This window comes from Ptychodera flava, chromosome 21, assembly GCF_041260155.1.
Source record: "Ptychodera flava strain L36383 chromosome 21, AS_Pfla_20210202, whole genome shotgun sequence".
In the NCBI taxonomy this organism is placed as follows: Eukaryota; Metazoa; Hemichordata; class Enteropneusta; family Ptychoderidae; genus Ptychodera; species Ptychodera flava.
The window spans coordinates 226,737-247,247 of NC_091948.1; the positions used below are offsets into that span (position 1 = coordinate 226,737).

General features: G+C 37.2%; 1 protein-coding gene across 9 annotated transcripts in view; it reads left to right on the top strand.

Moving 5' to 3' along the window:
• LOC139121017 (3-hydroxy-3-methylglutaryl-coenzyme A reductase-like) overlaps window positions 1–20,511 on the top strand; it is a 99,364-nt gene that overhangs the window by 14,594 nt on the left and 64,259 nt on the right. For 7 of the 9 annotated variants that reach the window (XR_011549201.1, XR_011549204.1, XR_011549202.1 and 4 more), the window contains exons 2-18: window positions 2,723–2,897; window positions 3,679–3,790; window positions 4,883–4,970; window positions 6,430–6,514; window positions 6,893–7,105; window positions 7,792–7,911; window positions 8,112–8,263; window positions 8,400–8,590; window positions 9,012–9,325; window positions 9,920–10,114; window positions 10,652–10,810; window positions 12,057–12,142; window positions 13,050–13,227; window positions 15,421–15,591; window positions 15,940–16,080; window positions 16,413–16,571; window positions 19,660–19,814. Coding sequence is in view for 5 of the 9 variants with exons in the window: in XM_070685590.1 (XP_070541691.1) it covers window positions 2,723–2,897; window positions 3,679–3,790; window positions 4,883–4,970; window positions 6,430–6,514; window positions 6,893–7,105; window positions 7,792–7,911; window positions 8,112–8,263; window positions 8,400–8,590; window positions 9,012–9,325; window positions 9,920–10,114; window positions 10,652–10,810; window positions 12,057–12,142; window positions 13,050–13,227; window positions 15,421–15,591; window positions 15,940–16,080; window positions 16,413–16,571; window positions 19,660–19,814 (2,694 nt within the window). In the remaining 4 variants the exon portion in view is untranslated. Of the gene's footprint in view, window positions 1–844; window positions 1,086–2,722; window positions 2,898–3,678; window positions 3,791–4,882; window positions 4,971–6,429; window positions 6,515–6,892; window positions 7,106–7,791; window positions 7,912–8,111; window positions 8,264–8,399; window positions 8,591–9,011; window positions 9,326–9,919; window positions 10,115–10,651; window positions 10,811–12,056; window positions 12,143–13,049; window positions 13,228–15,420; window positions 15,592–15,939; window positions 16,081–16,412; window positions 16,572–19,659; window positions 19,815–20,511 lie in introns of those variants that run through there. The other 2 variants (XM_070685593.1, XR_011549203.1) reach the window with 2 other exon arrangements.

Here is a 20,511-nt window from a genome sequence, read left to right on the forward strand (position 1 = left end):
TTTGTTGTTCTTTTGGTTATAAATAAATAGCTTGCAATTAAAGTTTATACTTAACCTCAAAATATATGTCCTACATGCAATGCCACTAAAACATTAAACATAGTCTTTTGTCTGTCTGCTCCACCCATTTCAAATGGAATGTCTCATAATGAATCTTTAGGGTGATTATAAAATTTGCATATCAAAAGATGAGCTGATGGCTTCCAGCCAATCACAAATCCTCAGTCTCAGGGAAGCCAGTTATGATGAAAATTCCCTTCAAACAGTAGTCTTGCCCAGCACACATGTTCAGTTCGTGGTTCAGGTCGTGGAGAGTAATTTGGGTTATTCCATTTCGCAAAACTAAAATTTGTAGGGAGCAAAGAATAGTTGCTTCTATTAAATTTTTGTCGTACTTTCGCTCACTAAACAGGTTTGGTACTACTGAAAGTTTCACAATGAAGGATTATGATCAAAAACAGAAATAAGACATTGTTAAAAAAATTGTATTGCATCATATCAAAACATTTATTTTATTCAATATTTATATTTTACCCCAAAGAGTTATGGAATGCTCTGTTTACTGGAGCAGTGATGTCATAGCTGAGTTCATGTCATCTAACAATTCATGCACTTGGCATATACCAAGATATTGACCGTATTTCTTTAATTGGAAAAATAATAATGTTCATTAAGGAAAAGGAGACTGCAGTTTTTTACCAGCAGCAGCCAACATTCTTGTCAAAATTTGAAAACTTCACAAACTGTAGTGGGGAAAATTCCACCATCAAACCAGGGGCTTTCACTGCCCATAATTTATTCGTGTGGTTCATGAATATGAATTAGCCGGGTGGCCTGATGTTGGTGTGACACAGTGTCTGGGTTTTCTGTATCAGTGTCACAGACACAGATCGTGTGGAATTAGTCAAGCTTGGTAGACAGGTACGCTGGTCAGATGGACAGACAGCTGATAACAGTACATTGGATGTATCTTTGACCGTGGCTTTTTCATAATCATCATCTACGGGAAAATCTTCAAGGCCATATCTACTTTAGCATATTCCTTGGGTTTTTAAAGGCTTTCTCAAGATGCGTGTCTTTCACAGGTGAAGGTTTCTTCTCATGTCAAATATTTTCTATGCATTTAAGATGATGTAACCGCCAGGATTTAAATCTTTACCTTCTTAGACATCATTTGTGAAAAATGCATGAATGGCTTTGATATTTTCTGTAGTGTATATTTGTCTGTCAGAGCAATATTGACAGGTTAATTGTGCAAATCTTAAAGCGTTTGCTGAAATGAAATTACATGAATCTCTTGTTGCATGAGCCTGTTCAAGTTATTCAAATATGTGCAATGCACGAGAAAAGGTTTCTTGCAAGGTCTTTTGAAAATGCAACAAAGATATTCTATAACAGAGAAGCTTTTGCATCATCTGAAATGTTTGTAATTTCAACAAAATACCAGCTACATTTGATTGTGTCATTTCATATTCAGTAAGCTGTCCAGGGATGTCACAGCGGCCAGGTTGCTTGGTTTTCTGAAACACCAACTATAAATGGTTTGACTGTAAAACTTAGTTAAAGGCTGGATATATCCATAAGATAAGCTCATCGGCTGGATAAAATAAGGCTATAGAGTAGCTTGTACATTTCATCTTAGCAGAGTTTCAGAAAAGCAATGTTTTATTGCAGTACATTTCCACTGGAAAGAGATGATGTGTGTATATATTATGTTAAAATGATGTGGACTTTAGTTGAGAGAATTCAATATTCAAGCTCCCCAACAGAGCAATCTCTGTCAAGTGTTTTCTCCAAAATTTACAGCTTTATTCATTGTATATTGAGATATTAAATTCTTTCATTGAAAATGTCTTCTTGCTCTGCATGTGCACATGTCTATCTAATCTACATTTTGGAAGAATTAATGGTTTTAAAATGCCTCTGAAGTACAGCTAATATTGTATTTTACCGACACTCTAGGTATGAGTTAAGGAGCAGGAAGATAGCTTCATTAAACTAATTTATTATTGTTTTACAGCAATGAAGCCTAATGTGAAATCCTATGTATTGTACAAACACACTAATAATATTGCTATATATGTGATTGTTATTTTAATTTAATTTACATTGTCACAATAGAACAAATTCAGTGAGACATTGCTGTGCAATTGCCATTGGGCTGTCTTTGCCGATAGACCAGTAATTCTTTGCTTCAAATCGGAAGAGAGTTTATAATAGAGTTGCCACTATTCTGTAACTGTCTTAAGAAACTAATCTATATCAGTGTACTCTACATAGGTCAAATGGGAATGTTAGACCAGTCATGACGTGAGGTTTTAGGTTACTGTCCTTGTGACTGGGCCTTGTAAAGTGGGTGTAAAGCCGATACTTGCAATAATGAAGATAAAACATTGAACAGGGCAATTTTCATCCAAAAGTCTTTGCTCAAACAATAATTTATGTGTTTTGATAGATTTGAAATTACCTTTACTTCCTTGTTAATTAAGATTTGGCCGGCTTTTGGTCTGCGACGGTGCATAATGAGTTCAGTGAAAATGTGGCATAAAGATCCGTGTTCAGTAGACTGTGACTCCACGGAATGTTAAACTTTGATAACTGTCATCTTAAACATTCACTAAATCATGCAAAAGATTGCATGGTCAACCAGTCTAGAGGCTGATCCACTGAAAAGCAATGATGCATTTTTTAAATATTCGTTGTTTTTTTTCTTTTCTTCAAGAATTGGACTCAGAATGCTGTCAGGACTTTTCTACATGCATGGGCGGTTCTGTGCCGCCCATCCATGGGAGGTGATTGTTGGAACTCTGACTGTTACCATCTGTATGGTTTCCATGAACATGTTTACAGGAAATGATAAGATTTGTGGTTGGAATTATGACTGTTCAGGAGAAGAGGTAAGTTCAACATAAAATAAAGTGAAATTATGTTTCTTTTTGTTGTTTTATAGATGTGCTTATTGGTCCCTTAGATTATTCAAGAGTGCGAGACTATATATTGTCATGTCTTAGTTGTTGACTAGAGTTTTGTATTTCATATGTTCCTGCTTTTTCCTATTGTGCATTCTACCGGTATGGTTTCTTTGGGTTGAAATCCCTCAAGTTTCATGAATTCTGTATTAAAATCTGACTTTCAACCAGATTGGGTCCACTGTAAACTTAAATGCTGTCACCGCAGATCTTAGAAGATCCCCATTGTTTTTAATAGTCGGGCTAAACCTATGTAGTATAAATCGAAATGAAAAATAAGCAAATAGTATAATGTTCATCGTAGGACCCAAAGTTATCTGTTAAAAGTTCAGACTGTGTGAAATACGCTCAAAATGTGAATTTTTCAGAAATTATTTCCAAATGACACGCGTAGTCTCTACATTTTTTGTTGATTTACTTCCTGGAAACAAGAATTAGAAATTTTGGTTGCACTTCAATACTGCACACTTTGTTTGTGCAAATGATTGACAGCTTTTATCTCAAGGTGCAGGCTGTAATGCATACTGTTTTCTGGAATACATGAAACCCGACTTCAAGTTTATGAACATAAAACTTATCAGAAAGAACATACAAATGAACACTGTTAGTAATTTAGATTATAATGTGCTCAGGCTGTTAGTTAAACTCAATTTATGTAATACAGTGGTAATTCAGTCATAAAAATCTGCATATTTTGACTTTTTTTTAGGATATTATGAGTTCAGATATTATCATCATGACAATCACTCGCTGCCTGGCCGTCTTCTACATTTACCTTCAGTTTCGTAATTTACGCACAATAGGGTCTAAGTACATTTTGGGTGAGTAATTTTTTTGTGATCATTTACTAGTATTTATAGGATTGCCAGGCTATCACAGACTGTGGTGTGACTGCAACAGCATTGATATATTACATCTAGTCTTTCTGTGCATACATTACTTTGTTTGATATAGTAATTGAGTACCAGAAGTCACATAGCCTGGCTAGGAAGCACAGGTCTTTTCTCAAGAGTAGCCTTGTCATGAAAAGACATGTTTTGACCCTTTGAATATTATCATCTGATGTTTTTCTTTAATATGAATGACAATGTTAGGTCAAATGCAACAAGGGAGACAGATATTAACGCTGTCAAATTTTGTTATACTTTGAGAGTCATTGGCATTTGTTGACTCATTGTGAAACTTGTGGAGAAAATGAAGTTTTTATTTTTTATGAAAATCAAAACTTTTATTTGTGTTAATAGATTTGACTTTGCAATAGCATTCATTTTGGATTTAAAATGTTATTTAATTTTGGGTCATTTATTTCTGTAGGACCATATTTACACTGTGACCCCTGATTTTCATTCTTATTTTGGAAAGAAAATAGCTTAAGTTTCCTTATAAGAAACTTTTAAGTTTTTAAAGTCAGTTTTGAAGTACATAATGCTTTATATATTTAATCAAGCAAAACGCCCTCAGCTATTGAGCTTTACAATTTGAATATGGCAGTGCGTGAAACGTTTAGATAAAGTACTGTGAACCCTATTGCGTATTCAAATAGCTTTACCCATAAATCTTAGTTGTGTGTTCTCTCTGAGTCATAGTTTTATTGTTTGGATGTGTGCATCAGCCTCTTTAGTAAATATTGTTACTTGGTTTAATTCAACCATGGCAATAATTCCGCTTATCAGTTCACATATTTCAAACAAAAATATCAAACTCCATGGAGTAGTTGGAATTTAAAACCTTAATTTTTATGTACAGTTTCACATTCAAGATAATTTTTTGAACTGATGACTCAAATGGTGAGAGAGAAAAACCATTTATGGCCAAACATATTTCGAGCAGAAAGTCCTGTTCAAATTTCATGTACAAGAGAGAAAAGGGTCAGATTCCCTTTTTCAATTTTTATTCTCTGTTTTCTTTTGCAGGTATTGCCGGGCTTTTCACTATGTTTTCCAGTTTTGTCTTCAGTACTGCTGTGGTGAATTTCATGGACAAAGAAGTCACAGGTCTTCAGTAAGTCTTGTCCGTGTTATAGATTGACTTCTCATTCACAATGCCTGACACAGCAGATACCCTTATCATACCTGAAAATTAATGGAAAAGTCCAAAATTTACCTGCTGAGACGTTTTAAAGAGAGAATTATTTCTCCAACTGTATGATAGGAAAGCTTTAATGTTCCAGCCTACACTATTAGGAGAATATAGGTTGCAGATATATAAAATTATATAACGTTTTTTATAACAAAGGATAGTCCTAGCCACATAGGCACTTGACCTTATAACCTTTGCGGTTACATGGTGGTGCCGTTATCACCTCATTTCTGTTTGCTTAGATTTTGGCTGAGGACCCTCTAGGGACACAAATTTTCACCATAAGGTATCCCCAAGTCAATGCAATGTAGACAGTGAATAAGTGTGTCAGGCGTTAGGTTAATGCCCTGATTGATATCCTGTAAAGTCAGACAGTGTATCTAGAGAAGGTGGAATTTGAACCTCTTAAAAATCACATGTAAAATAGACATATTTCTGTCGGCAAGTCTGTGCCTGGGTGTTTTTCTGTTCCAACTGGGAGCATGACCCATTTTGCCAAATTGTGTGATGCAGAAAGCAATAATCTGTGAATTCTGTTTGAAAACCTCTAAAACATTCTGATGTATATTGTTTTTAGCCTTTTTTGATAATCTGTATCCTTGTATATTCTATGAGGCAGTTTAGCGTGTGATAATGACAGGTAATTATTGAAATTATGAAGTACAAAACTCAATTGGCAATCAATTAACAAGTAGTTCACACAAAAGTGGAATATGTAGTATGGAAGAGATATTCAAATTATTTATGGAAAGTGTTTGGTTTTTATGGACATCAACAAACCTTTTTATTTAAAACTGACAAACTATACGCCCACAAATTTGCAAAGTAGATCATGAAATTTTCAACAGATGCCTACCAGAAATATTAGCCAAGAATGAGGAACGTAACTTTCAGCATTGACATTTTAAGGTTAGACACTGCTATCTGTCAACTGCCGTAACTAGTACACTTGTATCATGTGTGATGCCACGTGGCTCTATAGTGGCTCTATAATGTCATCGTATCATACCCACTGTATGACTCACAGCTGCCAAGATAAGATACTGTACATCTGTAAAGATACTTATTAAGCAGCACTGTCATTGTTAAAGCATGAGCTGTTGAAATTGAAAAAACTTATCATTCACGCTGGTTTGAAAAATTTTTCACGATTGGTTTTACCATGACATTGTTACTGCATTGGTTAAAGAGTGCCTACATGTAACTTTACTTGAGGGATGTTGTACTGGCTTATAATTGACCACATGCTACATCATCATCATAGCTTTAGCAAATATACAACAATGAACTCGCCTCACCATTGAAGCTAAAAAATATTCTACTAGTAAACCAACCTGTTGATATTTTATTTGATGTGTGTTTTTTTTGTTTTGCTCAACAGTGAGGCGTTACCATTCTTTCTACTCCTGATAGATCTTTCAAAGGCCAATGCGCTCGCAAAGTTTGCCCTGAGCGCATCATCTCAGGTAAGCAAAGTCCTATTGACTATCACTGCAGTGTCTGATTTACCAAACACATTATTTGATCTTGACCCAGCAACTGAAGATCAGATTGATGTAAAAGTTTGAAGGGAGAATAATTCCGTTGTGGGAAGGACTGAAAGAAGTTTTGTATATCGTGATGTAACTTGTAACTTCTCTTCCTGTTTAAAAAACATTCTGAGTTTGTCAAAAAAGGGAATTAATACTGACAAATATGTTGTTTATCGTGGCGTGTCTGTGTATTTGCAATCCATAGGGAAGTGGTTGAATTTCATTTTTGTCCCTTTCAACTAAAAGAACTAGAACTTATTTATTGATAGAAGTGTAATCATATACCATCCTCTTTTGCTCGTTTGCAACCAGACTGAAGTACGTGAGAACATTGCTAGGGGCATGGCTATCCTTGGACCGATTATTACACTGGACACATTGGTTGAAGCATTGGTTATTGGTGTTGGAACCCTGTCTGGAGTCAGGCAGCTGGAAGTGATGTGCTGTTTTGGTTGCCTCTCTGTGGTTGCCAGTTATTTTGTGTTCATGACTTTCTTTCCAGCATGTTTGTCCTTAGTTTTGGAGGTAAGATTTCAGATTTCTAGTCTTGAGTCTTAAGGTAGAATGCGCCTCAAGGACAGGTATTTGGACTCTCAAACTTTTTCATTTCTTTTCTGATCTACCACTTTTAGGAGTCCATTTTGAAGCTCTTTGAGTGAGAAAAACTTTCACGGCCGTAGTTCTTTTTGAAAACTGAAAATTTGATGTTTCCCCATAGAGTGAACACAGGCATGGCAGCCATTTTGAATTTCAAATATTGGTAAATCTTTGGTAATTTGTCTCTCCAGTAAAAAATTTGCACAGTGACCCCCAACCTTTATTCTTGATTTTGAAAGTGAATGGTTGAAAGATTCATTGAGGAACGTTCAAGCGAAAGTTCCAAGTCTTTTACTTTTGAGGCGCATACTACCTTAAAAAGGACTGCATTATCAAAGAGCAACATTCCATCTAGACAAAGAACCCTTTCATGCCAAAGTTAAAAGTCCTGTCGGTTGGCTGTACTTTTTGCGGTAACATCAGACAGCTAAAAGTACAGAGGGCTAGTTAATATTTGACCACTGTTGGTACTTGTGATGTATCCTATTTGTAAAATACTTCAAATTTTAAGACTAACATTCTTTGATTGGTTCTATTTTAGAAATGCAGCAGTACTTTTATACATCATATGTTCTTTAAATCAACGAGAATTTTGTTTTATTTCTTCATTTCAGTTGTCAGAAGAAATGAAAGAAGGCCGACCGGTTTGGCAACTTAATCAGTTTGCAAAAGTTTTAGAAGAGGAAGAAGATAAAAAACCAAACCCTGTTGTACAGAGAGTTAAAATAATCATGGTAAGTTGAACTGTTCAGTTGTGTCAAATGCTTTCTCAGTGGTAAAAGAAGAAATATTGATGAGAGCCCTAAATTCTATTGAACTGAATGTCTGTGCAGTCTTGCTTTATGTATGTGCTATTGCTTTCAACTATATTTACAAAGAGGTTATAACTTTTCTCAGAAAAGTTATATTTCTGTCATGTCTCTTATTTTTGCAGTCAGCTGGTTTAGTGTTAGTTCATGCTCACAGTAGATGGATAGCATCATCTGGTGAAAACTCAGTACTTTCAGAAGACAAGGCTTTGTTTGATTTGAATGACGCCAAAAGAATTCAACCTGACATTCCACTGTGGCAGTTTTACCTCACCAGGTAAGTCTTATTTGCAGTCTCCATACTTGCCATAGTCACTGTGTCAGAGCAAAACTACTTTTTATTATACCCCAATTTTTTTATTTATTTATATATTTATTTTTTTATTAATTCATTTGTGTATTTTCAATTTCAGAGCATTCACAATGAACATTGAACAGATTATCACAATGGTCTTGGCTCTTGTTTTGTCAATCAAGTACATTTTCCTGGAAAAGTCTGATGTGACAATTCCCGGAATGAAGAAAGCTGTTACTTTGGTCTCCTCTCCAACATTGACTTGTACAGACAGAAGCTGTGATGAGCTCCCAGCAAAAGAAACAAAAAGTAAATATATTTAAAATTTAATTGAGCAATATGAATTTCATTAAAAATATTTTGTTGTTAAAAGGGAGAAGAATGATATCAGATCTAAAACGCTGAGTCTAACACAGGCCTTAAAGTATGTGTTTATGCAAATATTGTGTTCTGTTTCACCATCAAGCACTGTAACCCTACAGTTTGCAGACATGGTAACTGAGGTGATATTGTACAAATTTCCTGGTCTTTACGTGAACGGCTTTCAGTAAATATCTTAATGTTTATGCCCCAGATTTTACACAAATAGGATTGGATGATCCCACTCCTCTTCGGAAATTCTAAAAAACTTTGTGTTGTAGTAATTGATCATAAACACTTTTCACATTGGGTTGGAATCATACAGCTCTGCAATTATGCTTTTTGCCATTTCCTTTATGTGATGATACAGATACGGCAGTTTGTAATGGGGATGCCAAATCCAAACAGCAGATATTGGAACAAAAACCATTCAATATCACAGAGGCAGACAGTTGCAGACCTCTTGCCAGACCAGAGATGATGAAAGAAAATAGCATAGATGAAGAGAGAGAAGATAGACCAGTTGCAAAGTTTACTCTTGGAGGTGGTGATACCGATACCGACACCAGTGATGTGGATGATGTCAAAGAGGATAATGGAAGTGAATCAGCAGAAGAGGAGGTATTTGTCACCAGGGAACCAAGATGTCTGGATGAGTGTGTTGCCATCTTGAATAATCCAGAGGTAGGCTAGCAAGAAAAGTTACTGAACGGTAGCAATGGGTATATTGTTTACATAACTATCCACACTGTGCAAGATTCAGTGGAAGACCACTCAGTTTCATGTCATGACTCTTTTTCTAAGAAAATCTTGCCCCGGGAATGTCACCAGTACACAATAGTCAAAGTGTTTTGTGATTTCTGTTAATCCTCCAAGGGTCTGTGTGCAAGCAAACACCATGCTATAGCCTACAGAATTTTGGCAAACTGTCCTGTATTCATATAGAAATGTTGTGCACCATCTTACAACTTCGTACAAATGTGACAAACTGTCTAACAAGTAAGATACATGATGTGCACTTGGAATATTGTGCTATTGTGCATTTTTACACAAACAACAATGCATTGTTTCTTGTTCAATGTTTCAGAGACCCAGGTATGCAGTGTTAAACTAAATACAAACACTTTTTCATTCTTGACCATGGATGTATTGATAATCAAAATATACCGTTTTCAAGTGATATTTTATTGCACCATACAAAATAATAAAACCTTGAGTTGCTCTTTTATCAACCTAAAATTTCTAACCATGCTTCTTTCTTTCATGTATGCCACACAGAGAGGTCCGTCAGAATTACTGGATGAGGAAGTTGTCATGCTTGTTGAAGCAAAACACATTCCTGCGTACAAACTTGAAAATGTCCTTGCCGATGCAGAACGAGGTGTCTCCATCCGAAGGCAAACTTTGTCCAAGAAACTACAGAAACAAGATTGTCTAGAAAATCTACCATACACCAATTATGATTATTCACGGGTAGGCAGTCATTTCTCTCTGGATTTCTTATCTGCAAGCATATGTATCATTAGTTGAAAGTTACACATAGAGTTAGAAGGTCATGGGGTCAGAGGGCATGGCATGAATGAATCACTTTATAAAAAAACTCTTAAGCACTGGTAGTCATTTTGCTGTAGGGGAAATAATTTTCTGTTTTGCTCTTTGGCTTCATTCTAATGTCATCTTTGATTGAAATTTTACCATGGGGAAGAGGGGTGGGGGGTCAGAGAGTATGGAGTGAGTGAATCACGGCTTGTAATGACAATGTTGGAAGCATTGAGGTACATGTAGTTATATCCACTTTAACAGAGAGTTACAGTGTGACATGTCTACTAGGCCTTCTCTGTTTGCAAAGATTATCCAGCTTATGTATTTGTTAGGTACCTGACACATTAAGCTGGAACTCGTGATTATCAAAAGCATTTAAAAAGTTGATTATAATCGTGCTAAATTGACTTTTACCTCAATGAAGTTGAGTGTTGCTAGAGTTTGAACACTGAGCGGTATTTCTTTCAGGTTCTGGGAGCATGCTGTGAAAATGTTATAGGATATATGCCATTGCCTGTTGGAGTGGCGGGACCTCTGCTTTTAGATGGTAAACAGTACCATGTTCCCATGGCAACCACAGAAGGCTGCCTGGTTGCCAGTACCAACAGAGGATGTAGAGCATTGCAGGTGAGATAGTGTGTGTAGCAATGCAGAGCATTGCAGGTGAGATAGTGTGTGTAGCAATGTATAGCATTGCAGGTGAGATAGTGTGTGTAGCAATGTATAGCATTGCAGGTGAGATAGTGTGTGTAGCAATGTATAGCATTGCAGGTGAGATAGTGTGTGTAGCAATGTATAGCATTGCAGGTGAGATAGTGTGTGTAGCAATGCAGAGCATTGCAGGTGAGATGGTGTGTGTAGTAATGCAGAGCATTGCAGGTGAGATAGTGTGTGTAGCAATGCAGAGCATTGCAGGTGAGATAGTGTGTGTAGCAATGTATAGCATTGCAGGTGAGATAGTGTGTGTAGCAATTTATAGAATTGCAGGTGAGATAGTGTGTGTAGCAATGTATAGCATTGCAGGTGAGATAGTGTGTGTAGCAATGTATAGCATTGCAGGTGAGATAGTGTGTGTAGCAATGTATAGCATTGCAGGTGAGATAGTGTGTGTAGCAATATATAGCATTGCAGGTGAGATAGTGTGTGTAGCAATATATAGCATTGCAGGTGAGATAGTGTGTGTAGCAATGCAGAGCATTGCAGGTGAGATAGTGTGTGTAGCAATGTATAGCATTGCAGGTGAGATAGTGTGTGTAGCAATGTATAGCATTGCAGGTGAGATAGTGTGTGTAGCAATGTATAGCATTGCAGGTGAGATAGTGTGTGTGGCAATGCAGAGCATTGCAGGTGAGATAGTGTGTGTAGCAATGTATAGCATTGCAGGTGAGATAGTGTGTGTAGCAATATATAGCATTGCAGGTGAGATAGTGTGTGTAGCAATATATAGCATTGCAGGTGAGATAGTGTGTGTAGCAATGCAGAGCATTGCAGGTGAGATAGTGTGTGTAGCAATGTATAGCATTGCAGGTGAGATAGTGTGTGTAGCAATGTATAGCATTGCAGGTGAGATAGTGTGTGTAGCAATGTATAGCATTGCAGGTGAGATAGTGTGTGTGGCAATGCAGAGCATTGCAGGTGAGATAGTGTGTGTAGCAATGTATAGCATTTTAGGTGAGATAGTGTGTGTAGCACTGATTGCATAAGAAGCTGGGTGTATGTGCTTGTACTGTTGCATTTAGTACAGAAGGTTCGTTGTGTCATCTTAATGACACAGTGAGTTTGAAAGCAATATCTATTGATTATCTGTAAATAAATTCTTCAGGAGAATGTTTCAAGATACTTAAAAAGCAGACTTTGTGTTTCTTTTTTCCAGATGAGTGGAGGAGCTAGGAGTAGTTTATTGGCTGATGGAATGACAAGGGCACCAGTTGTCAGGTTACCAAGCGCTCAGATGGCAAGGTGAGTCATTGTTATCCATAGATCATTCCGAGCAGTGAGCCTTGAAGTTCTAACATTATTCCAAGCAGTGAGCCTTGAAGTTCCAACATCATTCAAATCAGTGAGCCTTTAAGATCTAACATCATTCCAAGCAGTGAGCCTTGAAGTTCAAATCAGTGAGCCTTTAAGATCTAACATCATTCCAAGCTGTGAGCCTTGAAGTTCCAACATCATTCCACGCAGTGAGCCTTTAAGATCTAACATCATTCCAAGCAGTGAAATCTAACATCATTCCAAGTAGTGAAATCTAACATCATTCCAAGCAGTGAGCCGTTAAGATCTAACATCATTCAAATCAGTGAGCCTTTAGGTTCTAACTTCATCCCAAGCAGTGAGCCTTTAAGATCTAATATCATTCCAAGCAGTGAGCCTTTAAGATCTAACATCATTCCAAGCAGTGAGCCTTGAAGTTCCAACATCATTCCAAGCAGTGAGCCTTTAAGTTCTAACATCATTCCAAGCAGTGAGCCTTTAAGATCTAACATCATTCCAAGCAGTGAAATCTAACATCATTCCAAGCAGTGAGCCTTTAAGTTCTAACATCATTCCAAGCAGTGAGCCTTTAAGTTCTAACATCATTCCAAGCAGTGAGCCTTTAAGATCTAACATCATTCCAAGCAGTGAAATCTAACATCATTCCAAGCAGTGAGCCTTTAAGTTCTAACATCATTCCAAGCAGTGAAATCTAACGTCATTCCAAGCAGAAAGAATAAAAACAGAAAATGGTTTTTGCCATCTTGCATAGTTGCCCTAATTTTATTTTAGAAGATAAATTAGACCAAGTTGTTGTTTTGACTAACAGACTGTTGAATGGCAACTCTCTTGTTGTTATCTCCCTAATTCTTATTCCATTCTTTCCTTGGTGCAGTGATGTCAAGAAGTGGATGGAAGATAAGGACAACTTTGATCTTATAGCTGAGACTTTCAGCTCAACAAGTAGATTTGCTAGATTACAGAAATTACAGATGGCTGTAGCTGGTAGATTATTGTTTATCCGATTTCAGTCTGTTACTGGAGATGCTATGGGTATGAATATGGTGTCCAAGGTAAGAACTCTTCTCACAATCTAAATTACTCCAAACTTTACCCTTTTGTGCTGATTAACCCTTCCAACACTATGGTTTAGACCAAACCCTTTGTTATCAATGGTGATTTTAGACCTGTTTACAGGGTACAGGGGTGAACAGGTTAAATCCACCCACCCAACTAAAAACAATTGAGATATATTAACATTTGTGTTGAAAGTGTTACCGAGACAGTTTACCATGTTTGATGTAATTTTGGCTGGTTTGTTTCTAGTGAACATAGATTTGTTTTATTTCTGGCATACCAAATAAATTATGTGATTACAAGTGATTAAAGCCCCAGTAATGCTAACTTTTGATGATAATTAGTCCCCACGGACACCGTCCGGGGGGACTTATAGGTTTGGTCATGTCCGTGCGTCCATGCGTGCGTCCGTCCTTCCGTGCGTGCGTCCGTCTGTTCACGCAGATATCTCAGAGATGCCTGGAGCGATTTCGTTCAAACTTAGTACAAGGATTACTTCATATGTCATACAGATGCACGTCAATTTGTTTTCTGATACGATCCAATATGGCCGCCAGGCGGCCATTTTATTATGATTTTTTCATGTACAGAGCCATAACTCAGACATGTTTCAACCAATTTTATTCAAAGTTGGTACAAGGACTTTGACCAATGTCATAGATATGCACGTCAATTTGTTATGTGATACGATTCAATATGGCCGCCAGGCGGCCATTTTCTTACGATTTTTTCATGTACAGAGCCATAACTCAGGCATATCTCAACCGATTTTATTCAAACTTAATACAAGGACATTGATCTATGTCATATATATGCATGTTGATTTGTTTTGTGATACGATCCAATATGGCCGCCAGGCGGCCATTTTATTACGATTTTTCATGTACAACGCCATAACTCAGACATGTTTCAACCGATTTTATTCAAAGTTGGTACAAGGACATTGACCAATGTTATACATATTCACGTCAATTTGTTTTGTGATATGATCCAATATGGCTGCTGTGCGGCCATTTTGTTTACGATTTTTTCGTGTACAGAGCCATAATTCAGGCATATCTCAACTGATTTTATTCAAAGTTGGTACAAGGACATTGACCTATGTCATACATATGCACATTGATTTGTTTGGTGATACGATCCAATATGGCCGCCGTGTGGCCATTTTTTTACGATTTTCCGTGTCCTAAACCATAACTCAGACACGTATCAAGCAAATTTATTCAAAGTTGGTACAAAGACATTGACTTATAGTATACATATGTACGTCGATTTGTTTCTCGATATGGTCCAATATGGCCACATGGTGGCAATTTTGCTATGGTTTTTTTCATGTCGAGAGCCATAACTCTGGCAAGTCTCAACTGATTTTATTCAAAGTTTGTACCTGGACATTGACTTATGTCATACATCTACTTGTTGATATTTTAAACAGTAAGATCAAATATCGTTGCATGGCGGCGATTTTGTTACGATTTTCTCATGTACTGAGCCAATATAACTCGGACATGACCATCTGTATCAAAGTATTTTTATCACAGACCTAATGAAGACGACTCTATCTTCTCTGAGGACCTGTAATCAAAGTACCCATTAACAAGTGGGGACTGTGTCATCAACGATGACTTGTTTCATCATATTTATTTTGAATGTGAACCATAATTCCTTCTTCTTCTCCCCAAAGAATGTTGATATACACAGTGTTCAGCTTGTCAACTCAGCCACTATGTGTGTTAACTGCATTGTTATTATTTAAAAGTGACTTCTGGTCCGGTCTAGAATTAAATGTAAACAATTACAATGCATTTTACACATATAGACGCTAAGTTGACAAGCTAAATAGTGGGTGTCTCAACATTCTTTGGGTAGTAGAATAAGAAGTTGCAATTGATTTATAAAATAAAAATAATGAAAAACTCATCGAAAGTCAGAATTACTTTGTCTTTAAATGTTACACATGTAAAAAGTATGTGACCAAACTATTTGTAAGAAGATGACATACAGCAAAATATGATGTAAGAATAGATGATAGCTTTGTAGTTTTCATACAATGTGCTGATTTGCTTTCCTTTATTGTCATTGTTGACTTGAATTCAGTAGCTTTCTACAGATATCCCAATTCATACCATGAGTTACACTGCATTTTGATACTTCATAAAAATAGTCTTGACTATTCTTTGTGTTGGTAGGGAGTTGAGAAGTCTCTACATGTTGTACAAGAGTACTTCCCAGAACTTGAAGTTCTCAGTTTGAGTGGAAACTACTGCACAGATAAAAAACCTGCTGCCATCAATTGGATTGAGGGTCGTGGCAAATCTGTGGTGTGTGAAGCAACTATACCAAGCACAGTTATTAAACAAGTAAGTAGAAAAAGAACTGTGAAAGGTTTGCCTTTCGCTTTCTTAACCAGAATGTTACCAGAACAATAGTTTGCTGCAACATTTTGGCTTTCATCAGCCATTAGGCTTTACTAAGGTAGAAAATCAACTGAAGAAGTTGGATATGAAACACAATACATGCATGATATTGTAAATGTATTGTACTTCCGCATACCATAATTTACCCTTCTCTAATCACTATTGATATCAGAGTTTTTGATTTTAACATTCTGTGTATGCTGTTGAAACTATCTAAGATTTGCAACAAAGATTTCCAGTGTGTCCCTGTTGTGGGCCTGTCAGCAAATCTATGACTTCTACTCTCTGTAGGTATTGAAGACATCGGCCCAGGCATTGGTTGATCTGAACATCAGCAAGAATTTAATTGGTTCCTCAATGGCAGGAAGTATAGGAGGTTTCAATGCTCATGCTGCCAATATTGTTACTGCTATTTACATTGCGACTGGACAGGTCAGTTTCTGACACAGCTTCACACAAGTCTTGATCTATTGTGAGATATTCCTGTTTTCACAAAAATTATTCCAGCTGGAGTGATCTGGATTGACCTTCTTGCAGATGTTGACCAGCATTGTCTCAATAAATTAAAAAAAAAATTACTTGTAATTAACATAATCATCTCTGGAACTGCAAGACTGAGTACACATCAGTCATTTTCCAATGATTTTTGATGATGTCTCTTACATGGACTCAAACATTTTTTAACAATACCAGCTTTCATATCTGTTTCTATGTAGTTTATGATGGTCCTCTAACTGTTGTACAAATTTTTTTTATGCATTCAGGATCCAGCTCAAAACATTGCTAGTTCCAACTGTATAACACTGATGGAGACATCGGGACCACAACATGAAGATTTGTACATTTCATGCACTATGCCATCTCTTGAAATTGGAACAGTCGGCGGTGGTACAGTACTTCATCCACAAGCTGCATGTCTTGATGTAAGTTACTTCACCCTTTGCAGTCCAGAGCGCCCTCAAACGCCCTATGGGGGTGCGGCCAAAGCGCCCGAAAGCGCCCGAACATTCCAGACTTCCGGGTCGATTTGAAAATGCGGGAAACGTAACGGTTTTCCGTGATGAACGTATCATCATTTTCTGATGACGTACTAAGCAAATGTTAGGCTACATTTTCCCGCTCATACATATACAGGTTGCCATTAAAAGTTTTTGCACAAAATCGATCGATGTTTTCTCAGACGCGTCGCTAAGTTTGAATTTTAAATTTTTGTTTACGTCCTGCCGTAGCGTCAACCCTCACTGAAAAATCGCGGATGTCGGTCGCTCGAATACCTAAATCATGAGAATTTTCCTTGACAATGACGAACAGGAGGAATTTGAAGGCTTTTCAGACGTAGACACAGTGAGTGACATAGACGTTGGCGAGATCGATGCAGCGCTACGGCAAAAACTCCAGTTTTAGGACTTCAAACTGTAACCGGAAGCGCCCGATATCGTCCCATGGTATAAAATTTCGATCTTCCGAATTTTCTGGTCGCTGAATCTGGCCCTCAGCATCGTTTAGGTGTCGGAGCTCATCCGGTAGATTATTTTTTCTGTTGATTCCGTTTTCAAAACGTAGAAACAGTGAGTGACATTGACGTAGGTGAGATCGATGCAGCGCTACGGCAAGTACATGCTGCATGCAAACTATGAAGCGCCCGATAAATAGTGTGAGATCTCATAGGGTCGCCTCGTGGTACAAAATTTCGATCTTCTGAATTTTCTGGTCGCAGAATCTGTTTCTTATCATAGTTTAGGCATCGGAGCTCAGCCGTTAGATTATTTTTTCTGTTAATTCCGCTGCGTTTCCGTCAACAAGTTGTCGATGAAATCAACCACTACGCGACTCTGTGTCGATGGCCCGGCGCCGACGTAAACCAGTACTGGTATGAGACGAAGGTTGATGAAATGCGGGCGCTCATAGCAAAATATTTTGATCGAAATTCACACCATGCCAGATGTAAATGACTACTGGTCAACAGACGACAGATTACAACTACCGGGGATCGCAAAAGTAATGCCAAAGAATCGATATCAGAAGTATTTTCATGTCAATGATAATGAACTCGATGTGCCCGCCGGTGACCTCAACCGTGCATGATCGTACGTTCAAAGTTCGACCTCATCTTGACCTCAGGCGTTCAATTTTCTTTTCCCGCAAATTACGGTCATTTCGCCAGCTGTCGATTGATTAGGCTATGATAAAATTCAAAGGCCATATGATGCAGTACATGCAAGCCAAGCCAGTCAAGTAGTATTTCAAAGTTTAGATGCTGACTTGTCCCCTTAGCGGATACTGTCTGAGCTTCGATCCCCAGAATTTATTGGAAAGAAAGGCGGACGTACACGGTACAGGCGCCAAAAAGAGAACTATCGTACCCTCATTTTTTTGAATTAAAGACACTTTATAAATAAATACTTTTATTTTGTTGTAAATTTGATAATTTTGTGTTCGATATTACTTTTACTTTATAATACGTTTAAAAATGATGCAAACATTTCCTCAATGTGCCATGAAATTTGCACAAGCTGGTTGATGATATATAATAATATGTATGGCAAATTCTCATCTCTATGATGCTACAACAATTGCAAAATTAGAAAAACATTGATTTTCAAAATAACATCATGTAAAAAAAGAAGAAACACTCAAATTATGTGTTTTGTTTATTTTTATTTCATCTGGGACTTCTTACCTGAAAAGGAAAGTGTAAAACTGTGCAATAAATCAGCTGCCAGCTTCATTTGATGAGGAAAAGTGTCAAGAAATTTTCTTGAATTCCCCATAAGCAATATATCGTTGGAAAGGAAATTTTATAAGCTTTAAAATAATTTCAGGTTGCTGTAGTCAGTTTTGAGCCACTTTTTTACAAATTTGGAATAAACAATACACTGGTAATGATTACAGAATATTTTAATTTTTGAGTGGGGAGTTCTGGTCTCCACTGTACATTGTTATGCAAATGAGCTGGGCTGCAAAGGGTTAATGAGTATTCTCCAACCTCCTTTGACCCATCCATACCCATTGTCCTTTAACCCATCCACACCTGTACTACGTCACAGTTTTTAGTCGCCGCAGACACAGTCCGGTGGGGACTTATAGATTGGGTCCTGTCCATCCGTCCATGAGCAGCCGTTTCTCTGTCACCCCTGAGCCGATTTTGTTCAAACTGTGTGCAAGTACTGTGTCATACAAGTGCACGTCACTTTATTTTGCGATATGACCTATTATGGCTGCTGGGCGGCCATTTTGTTGCGATTTTTTCATGTTATTGAACTATTACTTAACTATCCCTGAATTGATTTTGTTCAATATTGGTACACAGACAAAGTACTATTGACATGCATATATATGCATGTCAATTTATTTTGTGATAAGATCCAATATGGCCGCCTGGCGGTCATTTTGTTGCAAACTTCTCATGTTTTTGAACCATAACTCAACTATCCCTGAATCAATTTCATTCAGTGTTGGTACACATTCATTACATAAATGTAACTATTGATCTTGCCATAGAAAACACCAACAGCCATAACTTTACAGTCCCAAGTACACAAACATGACACCCCCCCCCAACAGACCACTATCATGTGATTTCCCAACATTTAACAAATTCACCCCTCTCCCCTGTAATGAAGCTACCAAGCATGTAATTAAATCACCGTAATTCAAACACCATAATCCAGCAGGGACTGTGTCATCAGTGATGACTTGTCTTGTTTACATTGAGAATGTAATGTATGGAAGGCAATTTCGGTCCAATTTCCCGTCTGCAGAAAACTTGTCCATTTCATTGTGATCTATTTCAGTCATTAGATTTTGAATATGTCACCAAGTCAATATCTGTTGAACATTTTTCCTCACTTGAAATGATCTGATGCGTAAATTTCAGGAGTATATATCCAAACAAAGCTGTGTTCATTTCAATTTGGTATCTTAAGCATCAAAATCTGATTTATTTATCATGAAGTTTCCACTGTTGGTCCCCTTATTAACATCAATTTTTCGCCATGTTCATTTTAACAGATACTAGGTGTGAAGGGTTCATCACCCATACAGCCAGGTCTCAATGCTCAGACCTTTGCCAGGATTATTGCCACCACTGTCATGGCTGGTGAACTCTCATTGATGTCAGCATTGGCAGCCGGTCACCTTGTGAAAAGCCACATGAAACACAACAGGTGAGTTTCTCAAACCTTGAACTCCAGTGTATTTTGGTTTCTCTATTTCTGTAAAAACTTGTTTCATTCATGATAATTATCATCATGGGATCAGTTTTAGTTTGGGATTTGGAACAGAGATAGACATGAGATAATAGCTATAAGAAATCCTGTACAAATTCTGTTGTTCCCTGACATGAGTGCATTGATATATCATGGGCAAGCCTGGTAACATGGCCAGGGAACCTGGATAAGTTATACCAGAGTACCATCCTTAACAAAAATGTCATGATGTACAAAGAGGGTAGTTTGACAATACAGTGTATCAGATCACTGTCTGAGTAGATGTGTTTTCCAATTTTAAACTTTGGTTCAGTGAAAATTGAAATCCATACGTGTTGATGATGGTTTTATTGTATGTTCTCAGTATTGACAGTAGTGAATAGTTGACAAAGGATTCATCTGTCATCAACCAAACCAGAGTGCAATGCACAGCATGGACACATCAATGCATATTTTGACAATATACTCCTTTGTAATCATGTACAACTTTTCTGTGGTAATATTGACTGTTCTGTGGTAATATTGACTGTTCTGTGGTAATATTGACTTTTTTATGGTAATATTGACTGTTCTGTGGTAATATTGGTAATATTGACTTTTCTATGGTAATATTGACTGTTCTGTGGTAATATTGACTGTTCTGTGGTAATATTGA